The 13,171-nt window shown below is 42.9% G+C and overlaps 1 protein-coding gene across 2 annotated transcripts; it reads left to right on the top strand.

Moving 5' to 3' along the window:
- The first annotated feature begins 8,910 nt into the window (after positions 1 to 8,910).
- Positions 8,911 to 13,032, top strand: LOC140348896 (uncharacterized). 2 transcript variants are annotated; one of them, XM_072435029.1, is made up of 5 exons: positions 8,911 to 9,174; positions 9,267 to 9,498; positions 9,590 to 9,661; positions 9,753 to 9,937; positions 10,305 to 13,032. In XM_072435029.1, exons 2-5 carry the CDS (start codon positions 9,414 to 9,416, stop codon positions 11,178 to 11,180), a joined length of 1,218 nt encoding a protein of 405 aa, XP_072291130.1. In that variant the 5' UTR covers positions 8,911 to 9,174; positions 9,267 to 9,413; the 3' UTR covers positions 11,181 to 13,032. The 2 variants fall into 2 exon arrangements, with proteins under 2 accessions (XP_072291130.1, XP_072291129.1); XM_072435028.1 differs by having other exon boundaries at positions 8,911 to 9,498.
- The last annotated feature ends 139 nt before the right edge of the window (positions 13,033 to 13,171 follow it).

The raw sequence follows: 13,171 nt of genomic DNA, 5'->3' as shown, positions 1-13,171 counted from the left end.
GTGACCTAACAGTGACCAACAGTGACCAACAGTGACCTAACAGTGACCAACAGTGACCAACAGTGACATAACAGTGACCAACAGTGACCTAACAGTGACCCAACAGTGACCAACAGTGACCAACAGTGACCAACAGTGACCTAACAGTGACCCAACAGTGACATAACAGTGACCAACAGTGACCTAACAGTGACCCAACAGTGACCAACAGTGACCAACAGTGACCAACAGTGACCTAACAGTGACCAACAGTGACCAACAGTGACCTAACAGTGACCAACAGTGACCAACAGTGACCAACAGTGACATAACAGTGACCAACAGTGACCAACAGTGACCTAACAGTGACCTAACAGTGACCAACAGTGACCAACAGTGACCAACAGTGACCTAACAGTGACCAACAGTGACCAACAGTGACCAACAGTGACATAACAGTGACCAACAGTGACCCAACAGTGACCCAACAGTGACCTAACAGTGACCAACAGTGACCTAACAGTGACCAACAGTGACCAACAGTGACCAACAGTGACATAACAGTGACCAACAGTGACCTAACAGTGACCCAACAGTGACCTAACAGTGACCAACAGTGACCAACAGTGACATAACAGTGACCAACAGTGACCAACAGTGACCTAACAGTGACCCAACAGTGACCTAACAGTGACCAACAGTGACCCAATAGTGACCTAACAGTGACCAACAGTGACCAACAGTGACCTAACAGTGACCAACAGTGACATAACAGTGACCAACAGTGACCAACAGTGACCAACAGTGACATAACAGTGACCAACAGTGACCAACAGTGACCAACAGTGACCAACAGTGACCAACAGTGACTAACAGTGACCAACAGTGACCAACAGTGACCAACAGTGACCAACAGTGACATAACAGTGACCAACAGTGACCAACAGTGACCTAACAGTGACCAACAGTGACATAACAGTGACCTAACAGTGACCTAACAGTGACCAACAGTGACCAACAGTGACCTAACAGTGACATAACAGTGACCTAACAGTGACCTAACAGTGACCAACAGTGACATAACAGTGACCAACAGTGACCAACAGTGACTTTACAGTGACCAACAGTGACCAACAGTGACCTAACAGTGACCAACAGTGACCAACAGTGACATAACAGTGACCTAACAGTGGCCAACAGCGACCCAACAGTGACCTAACAGTGACCAACAGTGACCCAACAGTGACCTAACAGTGACCAACAGTGACCCAACAGTGACCTAACAGTGACCTAACAGTGACCCAACAGTGACCTAACAGTGACCCAACAGTGACCTAACAGTGACCTAACAGTGAGCCAACAGTGACCTAACAGTGACCAACAGTGACCTAACAGTGACCAACAGCGACCTAACAGTGACCTAACAGTGACCAACAGTGACCAACAGTGACCTAACAGTGACCCAACAGTGACCTAACAGTGACCAACAGTGACCTAACAGTGACATTACAGTGACCAACAGTGACCAACAGCGACCTAACAGTGACCAACAGTGACCTAACAGTGACCAACAGCGACCTAACAGTGACCTAACAGTGACCAACAGTGACCAACAGTGACCTAACAGTGACCCAACAGTGACCTAACAGTGACCAACAGTGACCTAACAGTGACCTAACAATGACCAACAGTGACCAACAGTGACCTAACAGTGACATTACAGTGACCTAACAGTGACCAACAGCGACCTAACAGTGACCTAACAGTGACCAACAGTGACCAACAGTGACCTAACAGTGAGCCAACAGTGACCCAACAGTGACCAACAGTGACCTAACAGTGACCAACAGTGACCAACAGTGACCTAACAGTGACCAACAGTGACCCAACAGTGACCTAACAGTGACCAACAGTGACCAACAGTGACCTAACAGTGACCCAACAGTGACCTAACAGTGACCAACAGTGACCAACAGCGACCCAACCTAACAGTGACCAACAGTGACCTAACAGTGACCTAACAGTGATCCAACAGTGACCAACAGTGACCTAACAGTGACCTAACAGTGACCCAACAGTGACCTAACAGTGACCCAACAGTGACCTAACAGTGACATTACAGTGACCAACAGTGACCTAACAGTGACCTAACAGTGACATTACAGTGACCAACAGTGACCTAACAGTGACCAACAGTGACCTAACAGTGACCCAACAGTGACATAACAGTGACCAACAGTGACCTAACAGTGACCTAACAGTGACATAACAGTGACCAACAGTGACCTAACAGTGACCAACAGTGACATAACAGTGACCAACAGTGACCCAACAGTGACATAACAGTGACCAACAGTGACCAACAGTGACCAACAGTGACATAACAGTGACCAACAGTGACCTAACAGTGAACTAACAGTGACATTACAGTGACCTAACAGTGACCAACAGTGACCTAACAGTGACCAACAGTGACCCAACAGTGACCTAACAGTGACCAACAGTGACCAACAGTGACCAACAGTGACCAACAGTGACCTAACAGTGACCCAACAGTGACCTAACAGTGACCTAACAATGACATTACAGTGACCAACAGTGACCTAACAGTGACCTAACAGTGACCAACAGTGACCCAACAGTGAGCCAACAGTGACCAACAGTGACCTGACAGTGACCTGACAATGACATTACAGTGACCAACAGTGACCTAACAGTGAGCCAACAGTGACCTAACAGTGACCAACAGTGACCTAACAGTGACCCAACAGTGACCAACAGTGACCTAACAGTGACATTACAGTGACCAACAGTGACCTAACAGTGAGCCAACAGTGACCAACAGTGACCAACAGTGACCTAACAGTGACCCAACAGTGACCTAACAGTGACCAACAGTGACCTAACAGTGACCTAACAATGACATTACGGTGACCAACAGTGACCTAACAGTGACCCAACAGTGACCTAACAGTGACCTAACAGTGACATAACAGTGACCAACAGTGACCTAACAGTGACCAACAGTGACATAACAGTGACCAACAGTGACATAACAGTGACCAACAGTGACCAACAGTGACCTAACAGTGACATAACAGTGAACTAACAGTGACATTACAGTGACCTAACAGTGACCAACAGTGACCTAACAGTGACCAACAGTGACCTAACAGTGACCTAACAGTGACCAACAGTGACCCAACAGTGACCTAACAGTGACCAACAGTGACCAACAGTGACCAACAGTGACCTAACAGTGACCCAACAGTGACCTAACAGTGACCTAACAATGACATTACAGTGACCAACAGTGACCTAACAGTGACCTAACAGTGACCAACAGTGACCCAACAGGGAGCCAACAGTGACCAACAGTGACCAACAGTGACCTGACAGTGACCTAACAATGACATTACAGTGACCAACAGTGACCTAACAGTGACATTACAGTGACCAACAGTGACCTAACAGTGAGCCAACAGTGACCAACAGTGACCAACAGTGACCTGACAGTGACCTAACAGTGACCTAACAGTGACCCAACAGTGACCTAACAGTGACCAACAGTGACCTAACAGTGACCTAACAGTGACATTACAGTGACCTAACAGTGAGCCAACAGTGACCAACAGTGACCAACAGTGACCAACAGTGACCTAACAGTGACCTAACAGTGACCTAACAGTGACATAACAGTGACCAACAGTGACCTAACAGTGACCAACAGTGACCTAACAGTGACCAACAGTGACATAACAGTGACCAACAGTGACCAACAGTGACCTAACAGTGACATAACAGTGACCAACAGTGACCTAACAGTGAACTAACAGTGACATTACAGTGACCTAACAGTGACCAACAGTGACCTAACAGTGACCAACAGTGACCCAACAGTGACCTAACAGTGACCAACAGTGACCTAACAGTGACCTAACAGTGACCCAACAGTGACCAACAGTGACCTAACAGTGACCAACAGTGACCTAACAGTGACCTAACAGTGACCAACAGTGACCAACAGTGACCAACAGTGACCTAACAGTGACCCAACAGTGACCTAACAGTGACCTAACAATGACATTACAGTGACCAACAGTGACCTAACAGTGACCTAACAGTGACCCAACAGTGACCCAACAGTGAGCCAACAGTGACCAACAGTGACCAACAGTGACCAACAGTGACCTGACAGTGACCTAACAATGACATTACAGTGACCAACAGTGACCTAACAGTGACATTACAGTGACCAACAGTGACCTAACAGTGACCTAACAGTGACCAACAGTGACCTAACAGTGACCCAACAGTGACCAACAGTGACCTGACAGTGACCTAACAGTGACCTAACAGTGACCAACAGTGACCTAACAGTGACCCAACAGTGACCTAACAGTGACCAACAGTGACCTAACAGTGACCTAACAGTGACATTACAGTGACCAACAGTGACCTAACAGTGAGCCAACAGTGACCAACAGTGACCAACAGTGACCAACAGTGACCTAACAGTGACCCGACAGTGACCTAACAGTGACCAACAGTGACCAACAGTGACCTAACAGTGACCTAACAATGACATTACAGTGACCAACAGTGACCTAACAGTGATCCAACAGTGACCTAACAGTGACCAACAGTGACTAACAGTGACCTAACAGTGACCAACAGTGACCCAACAGTGACCTAACAGTGACCAACAGTGACCAACAGTGACCTAACAGTGACCAACAGTGACCTAACAGTGACCAACAGTGACCCAACAGTGACCTAACAGTGACCAACAGTGACCCAACAGTGACCTAACAGTGACCAACAGTGACCTAACAGTGACCAACAGTGACCAACAGTGACCTAACAGTGACCAACAGTGACCCAACAGTGACCAACAGTGAGCGAGCCAGTGCTTGGAGGAAAACATTTGGATTGTCTTGGAAATTTTCCTTCTCCTCCTACATAAAATGTCTTTCCAAATCTTAAAAAGGTTAAAGGTAAATAGTTTAGTTAATTTCCGAACGGTAACCATCACAGCAGAATGTTCTATAAATCTTCTCTTTATATTACGAAGGAGTAAATGAAATTAAATGAAGTGTAATTAAGCTGAGCTCAGCAAGAGTCTCAGCTGCTGGATCAGGACCTCAGAGACCAACGATTCATCTGGAAGTCCCAGAGCCCACAACCACAAACCAGGAAGTAAACAATGCTACAGACGTGTTACTCAGCACCTGTGCACACCAGAGTCACACTTTAGCACAGGTAAAGACCACAACTCTTTATGTGCCATGAATATAATGTTACATACATTCTTACTTAAGACTGAGTCGCCTTCTACAAGTCAAGTAACATAATATCATGATTGAAAGTGCACTATTCATCTGGAAAATGTTTTAAAAATCAAGACATTTCATTTTCAGACAAGTCATTTTCAATCTCCTGAACTGGTCTGAGAGTAGGAATCTGAAACCAAACTACTACAAGTCTAATAAGATCAGAAAAGAAAGAACACCGAGAAAAACTAATCTTCATTGTGGGACCACTGCAAACAGGAGGACCAGGATATACATATGAAACACTGGATAAGGGCAGCAATGGAGATCAGGAAAGGAGGCACAGCAACAATGAACCGAGACGAAGGAGCTTTCATGCTCAAACACGCCTGGGACACGCTTCTCCATAATATAATGTAACTTAATGTAAAAATATTCTGAATATAGTACTCTAATTGGACCATGTAACGGAATATGTTGCAAAACACATTTTAATGCAACAAAATTGTACTTGTAGTCTGTACTTTGTCTCCTTCTTCCATTCCCTTTGAGGAGTGGTTCTGTATCAGGCACATGCTGACCTCCTCGACTTCCTGGACAAACAGTCTCTACTCCAGATGAATGGTTCCTCATCTACATCAAAGAACTGGTTCTCCTCCTGAGTGGCTCCAGCTCCACAGTCTATCTGCAAATCGAAAGTTGGAACATTTGCTTAATTCGTATAAACATTGTTTAATCTGTTTTCATTGTCGCCCTTCGAGGCAACCGCTGCTGTGATTACGGGTGTTACAAAAATAAATTGAGTTGAAATTGAATAAATACATTATTTCAAGTATTCTTCCCAACACTGAGAACTACTCGAGCTCTTATTTCCTTACTAGCTTACTCGCTATTTGTTTTTAATTGCTTTAATTGTAAGATGTCCTTGGGTGTCTTGAAAAGTTACAAGTTACATTTATTATAATCATTATTATTACTGTGACAACCACACTAATTAAATTACATTTTATTGTCCAATATCACAACAACAGCAACAGCAGTCGATTCAAAAGGCTTTCCAAAAGAGATGCTGCTACTTGGACAAAACTTCCTTTTACCAAAAATAACTCTAATGGAGTCACTGTATTATCATCCCCTTCCGAGCCCAGACAGTGCTGTCATTTTCACAGACTGTGGGTAAACTCAAGAAGGCAACAGGTGAGTGAGGCTCCACACAAACGCAGTGCTGACGAGTCTCGGGGCTCAAGGACTCTATTGATATGTAAATGTGTCAGCCTTCTCTGCAGCTCTTTGCTAATACGACCGTGAGGACCATTAGCATTCAACCATAGAAGAAAAACAGCACATCAACTTGAGTTAGCAAATCATAACACAGCCAAAGCATTTTAGATTTTGTGGAGTTGGAACAGAAAATGATATGCCTCACAAACAACTCTCTCATGCCTTCACCAGTGTGAGAGTCAAGAGTCATGCCCAAAGACACAACAGTGTGTTCTGCCATTACAAATCAGGTCCATGCTCAGCTTCCCAGATCAGACCAGATCAGGCCTTCTCCCTTATAGTTACATCTTGTATTATAAATAGTAACAACACCTTTATTTCAAGAATGATTCGTTTAAGAGTTTGTAAAATATCTCTCAAAGAGACATATAATCATCATTTTGCATTTTTGTTAATTGTAAAATGCAATAATTAGTTTTTAATTAATTGCATTTTTTATTATTTTAGATTTTTAGATTATTAATTCATTAATAATCTAGAAATATCTAGATAATATAAACAAATTCATTGACTTCCTGTTCAAAGCTGCATAAATGATAAGCCCCGCCTCTTCAGGAAGTAGCGAATAGTCATTTACATGTTATTTTTGAATGACATTTCCAAACCCTTAAATGTGTCACTTGACGTCAGAATTTTTCAAATAATGTGGGCGGGGATAGGGGGTAGATGAAAACAGGAATTTTCTACGCACTCAAGTCAAATGCTGGACAATACAAGTTGCTCAAACATCTTTGAGTAATGATTGGGAAATGCCTTTGTAACAAGGTTTGAATCTCATTTAAGTTGATTTTGCATACGTTTCCTTCAAAGCCTGTTTTGGTATGGATTTTCTTGTCTTGATCAAATCTATGTTTGTGTTAAATGGCAATGGCAATGTCTGTATTGTGTTTGTTTTCTGTAAATTCAAAATGAATATAACCCAACCTCACTTAGGAGGAGCAGACCAGCTTTCCTAGACTTCTTTTATGGTGCGAATATCCCTGCCTTTTTATTGACAAAGGCAATAATAGCTGGATCCACTCACTTGATTATGGAGAGCAGTGACATCAGCAGGTCGGTGGGTTACCAGGGAACCAGGAGAGATACCCAGCCATCCTCCAATTACAAAGCAGATGAGCTCAAGATCCTCATCAGATCAGCCTGCAGATGACTACTGATTGTTCTCACGCACAGCTCATGATATCTGATATACTCTGAAGACAGCTGAACAACTAGCCCCTGCAAACAAGTAAGAAAGAGATTAAGAAAAGCCTTGTCAACATATTTCAACTGTGTGTGCCTATGATCTCAAGTGAGTTAATTACAGCTTCTTTAGTGAAATGTTGTGCCATATTTTTTATGCTTTCGGGTATTGTAGAGCCTCAACTGCAAATGGCTTTTTAAACTAATTCAGAAAATAGTTTAGAAAATAAAGATTGTTACATAAATAAATTATATACAGTATCATGTTGTGGTTCCTGTTGCAATGTTAATTTAAGATTTACAGGATTTAACACTAACCGAAGCAAAATAAATGTTTAAATGTTGCACTTTTTGTATGTCAAAAAGTAAAATTATTGTGTCTGTAAAAATACCGAGACGTTCCTGTATTTCTGAGATATATAAAGGTGCAGAATGCAACTTTTTTGGGGCAAAGGGTACGCCACACGCCTGTCTCCATGAATATGTACTGGTATGCCTGGAATGTTCCAAATGGCATTAAACTGGTGGATTTATTCAATTACGGGCCTTTTTATTCCTCAAAATGAACAGAAAAACATCTATTCTGACTGAGTGGGACTGCCTTTCCATAGATCTGGCATTAGTATCTTGGCCCTGGTGTAGTGACTTAGTGACCTAGTTGTGGAACATTACAGGCAAAGTGATAACATCTCCAAGGAGACAAGCAGCCCCACCAGAAAAGTTACATAGTAAACCTTCAACATTAATTAAAATATAGCAACTAAATATTGATTCTCTATTCGTTGCTTCTTGGCTCTGCGGTCTAATGTTTTTTTTTTTTTTTTTTTTACATTTTTACATGACATAATGTGTGGTAAACACGAGCTGATGAATGTGTAGCTCTATTGTAGACTGGCGGGTGCTGTCAACAAACTTTATTTGAATGTGAACCTGATGAGAACTAGGAAATTGTTTCCCCATGTTAGGACTTGAAGGAAAGAGAAAGCATCCCCAAAAAAGACATTATAACATTTTGTGTGTGTGTAAATATGATTTAGTGGCGGTGACCCTAAAAGAATATAGTTACTAAAATAAACGATGATAATGATTGGACAGCGCTGTCTGATCTCCTGCGAGACAGTGCTCCGGGATTACGCTGCCGCAGCACGGCCGCAGCTGCGCACAGACATGCGCACAGGGGGGTGGGCTCAGGCGGAGGAGATGCTCGGCTGGCGGAGCTGCTTGGGAGCCTGCCAGCATCGAGCACCGCATAAACGATCACATTTGAAGTCATTTTCGCTGGCAGTGGGTTTCGATGTCTAGCTGCTGAATTACTTTCAGCGTAAATGAGCAACAAAAGCAGCTTCCCTTGGACAGTGTTGCCATAACCAGTGGGTAGCTCGCTAATACTATGGCTACCCTTTAGCATGTGCCCAATTGGAGAAAGATGTAATTACCGCTATTTACGCAAACTCCACAGGTGTATTTTAAAAGTCGTTTGCCATGAGGCTGCATCAGTATGACAACATGACTTACACACCCTGAGCGGATAATAGAACTCTTGTTTGTTAGCCTGTATTGGCGGCTAACGTAGCTGCAGGCTCCATGCACGGAGCTTGTAAGATGTGCATTCCATGGAGGTGAAGGGTTTCCCGGCTTGGCAAAGATGGGGGGCTGCCTGAGACATCTATTTCTGTCCTTATCAGCAGGAGACGAACCATGGGAACTGAAGAAGAATGGAACAAAAACAGTGCTCAAAAACTCCTGGACAAAAAGGTCCTCCAAAAGCAGAATGGGCGGCTTGGTAAGCTCTATCTAAGTCATTCCACATAATGACATGAGTTTAATGCATACCTTTTCCAAAAGACGTACTAACTGCATGCATGTCTTTCTAGGTATAGTTAGAAGCCTGTTCAAAACTCAAAACACGCTTCAAATACAGTCCATCACTCGCTCTGAATGTGCAGGTATGTAACTGGTGCATGGAAAGTTATTGATATAATTTATGGACCACTGATGCCTGTCATTCTTATTGTTTCAATTTCTCCCTCTTCCCAGGCTCCTGTCCTGATTTGATGATGAACAGGCACGACCAGATTGACGTGCGTCCCCTCCCGGTCGCCCTCACACCTCAGCTGCCCCCCAGGCTGCACCGGCCCCTCTGTGTGTCCGTCTCCTCGGACAGCAGTGGACGATTCAAGGCCCTGGAGACGCAGGAATGGAAGAACAACCTCAAAGCCCAGGTAGAGTCACTAAAGAGTCAATAAAGATAAAGTAAACAAGTGTGTCAAAGACGTGTTGTAGTTGTCACGGACAACAGGATGGCAGAAGTACTGCTTTCATGACGTTGTATTGGTTTGATTCATATTTGTATAAATGGAGGAAAAGATTAGAAGTATATTAGGGCTGCAGCAAATAATCAATTAACTGAACTAAAAAAATCCTTTTGTATTGTTTTTGATTGGAAACGTCCCTTTGACTATACTGACGCTATGAAAATAACTTTTATAAGAAAAAAAGTGTTTGGCTCGACCCTGTTATTATTGGCAGCTATTGGGTTTGAAATGCTGTTGAATGAATCCGATGCTCACTGCCTTGTGTGTGTTTCAGATGGAGCAGGCCCACAGTGCAGGGGCAGCCAGCAGCACCGGCTCTCTGGAGCGTGCGTCGCTCTTCTGCGCCTCGGCCTCCACCACCGCCTCCAGCTTGGCCCTGTCCAGTCCAGTCGAATTCCTCAACAAGAACAAGTCCTCCAGCCGCTTCTCCCTCTTCTCTCCGCCCTGGAACAGCAGCTCAGAGACCGAATCCAACCCTCCGTCTCGCTCCGGGTCCAAAAAACTACGAAACTACAGCCGAAGAGCTGCTACAGGTCCCGCTGGAGCCAGGGCACCGGATTTCCCTGACCCTAAAACCAGTGAACACTTTCAGTATTCCGAACCGGTCATCTCCAAAGTAACTGACTACATCTTTGTCGGGAATCTAAATGCTGCTTACAATGGGCGTACTTTGTGTCGCAACAACATAGACAGTATAATAGACATGAGTAACGTGCCGGGTGAATCTGGCCCGAATCTCAACCTCATCCCTTGCACGTGCTCTCGAGGGGCGCGCCACAGCTGGTCCCGACTCAAGGTGGACATCAGCGACGTGCCGGACGCTCTGGGAGACGGTCCGGCCTTGAAACAGCGCTGCTTCGAGGACATCAACGAATGCATCGACGCCTCCACGGGGAAAAAGAAGAGGGTCCTTGTTCACTGTCGGGATGGGTTTTCCCTGGCCCCCACCTGCATTATTCAATACCTAATGGTGAAGCAAAACATGAGGCTTATCGCTGCCTACGAGCTGGTAAGGGCAAAGTATCCCGTGAACATCAGGGAGTGCCATCAAAATGTGTTGGTCAGCCTCGAAAAAGCACTACAACCGGGAGGCAACGTGGATCCCGAAGGTTTCAAACATGCCATCTCTCGCAAAGTGGCATGGACATAATCGTAAAGTAACAGATTTTAAAAAATGCACCCGGTCCAGCTGCATATATTCCCACAGCAGTTCAGTGGTGGTAAAACTTGACTTTATTTCCTTGTATCTGTAAATGTGATGGGGAAAACTAGACTTGTGTACAGATGTGAAAGTGTTGGCTGTGTAAATGGATATAGTCCTGCGTCCGATCGGCACCATGCTAAAATGAGAATGTATGTCACTGCAGTTTGTTAATGGGAAGATTTCTAGAGATAATTGATGTCATTCAGATTGGGCGGAGGAATATACTCGCATATTTTGTTATGTTTAATAGCCCCTAAAATGGGTCCAGTGGAAGTGGAAAACGACCCCAGTACCAAATTATGTTCAAATTAATTTGAAGTTTTCTCGCAGATTTATCACACAAATGCAGTTTTTGGACTTGATATCAGCGTTTTTGTTTATACATGGCTCTACTTTCATTTGAAACCTACTATGTGATGCACAAAATAGTCAAATTTGCATCTAACATTATCAGTCATGTATGCATGCTTTAAAATATTGTTTTAAGTTCAATGCATAAGCTTACTTGAAAATGAATATTCTTGTGTGGTGGTACTACCTGGTGAAATATTTTGATCTCTTGGCTGACGTTTAAAATGGCTGCCACACCTGCTGCTTATAAGTCGAGCACAGTTGGTTCCATCACCACTGACTGGACATGAATAGATGATCTGCTTATATTTTGATGAACTATTGCACATGTACACATTTGTAATCTAATATTTGTTATGTTTTAGGGTTTTTTTTTTCTCAAGAGAAGGTGTAATGACCGGATTGTGTCCTCCGTGAGGAAGCGTTTAGCCCACTTTTTAACATTTAGTGTTAACCTTTCTTTTGTGGTGCTCATGTGATTCGATGTATGCGGTGAAGTCGGTGGATATTGTCAGGTGTCTGTGCCAAGGCAATTCAGGGTCAATGCTGCGAGAGCACCATTCGCACAATTACCCACAAGGCAGAGACTTTTACCCCTTCAGTTCATCCTTCTATAGAAAATATTCTATAGCAATTCATAAGATTGGGGATTCCAAAAATAGCAAAACTATATTATATAAAGACTGGATTCAATAATATAATGACAATAAAAAAGCTATGCTATTTTAAACCGTTTACATATAACATCTGCACATTAACACTCGATACTGAATTTTGGTATTGTTTACATAATGCACAGAAGAACTTTGGCCAACAGTGAAACGACATCCTGATAATGTGTATTTTCTTATGGACGGCCTTAAAGAATCTATATTTTGTTAGACATTGCATCGATCTGAACTATTCCCAAGGAGCACAGTAAATCTCGATGCAGGAGTTGATGCTAAAAGTATGGTGCCTTGTTTGGAGTCGTCTTGTGAGTGTATGGTGACAATTGCACACTTCGAATATGGAAACTCAAGACTTTTAATTGTATATTGTGAAATGTCTATTTTCTTTTCTTTTTTTTGTAAAACACTATTGAACAATTGTGCAAAGTGTTCCTGGCTGTAATATAGTTCTAGTAGTGAGTGTACAGTTACAGTCGGTGATGATAATTGAAGATGTGTTAAATACTTGTTCAAGGCACTGCAGTAGTAGTTGTAGTATTACATGTTTGATTTCAGATTTTTTAATGTTTGTGTAAAGAATACCTCCACCTGTCGACATTGGACTAAATGGTTTTCTAACTTGTTCTCAGGTGATTTCTCAGTGGCCCCGAATGTTCTCAGTAAATATGATGTTGAGATCTGTGAAACAATGTATATATCACGTTTCTTAAATCGGATATATTTGTACTGTTCATCTATTATTAAAGAGGAAATTCATGGACTTTGTCTTCTCTTAACTTTTCACTCTGACTTATTTTTCATTTTAAAAACAAAACTAGTTAATTCATGTTTTTTTATGGCACAATTTTGAGCTTTCAAAATATAGAATATTCAGTTATAAATTATTGCTATGGCAACAGTGCAATTTTTTCATAA

This window comes from Eucyclogobius newberryi, unplaced genomic scaffold (genome assembly GCF_026437365.1).
Source record: "Eucyclogobius newberryi isolate DKJ021-1_F unplaced genomic scaffold, fEucNew1.0.hap1 SCAF_7, whole genome shotgun sequence".
In the NCBI taxonomy this organism is placed as follows: Eukaryota; Metazoa; Chordata; class Actinopteri; order Gobiiformes; family Gobiidae; genus Eucyclogobius; species Eucyclogobius newberryi.
The sequence above is the reverse complement of the archived record's forward strand: the minus strand, read 5'-3'. Positions and strand labels throughout refer to the sequence as shown.

Coding starts and splice junctions, on each gene's coding strand:
- LOC140348896 (XM_072435029.1), top strand. CDS start 9,414: ATGGGAACTGAAGAAGAATGGAACAAAAACAGTGCTCAAAAACTCCTG. Junction 9,662..9,752: donor CACTCGCTCTGAATGTGCAG/GTATGTAACTGG, acceptor CCCTCTTCCCAG/GCTCCTGTCCTGATTTGATG. Junction 9,938..10,304: donor AGAACAACCTCAAAGCCCAG/GTAGAGTCACTA, acceptor TGTGTGTTTCAG/ATGGAGCAGGCCCACAGTGC.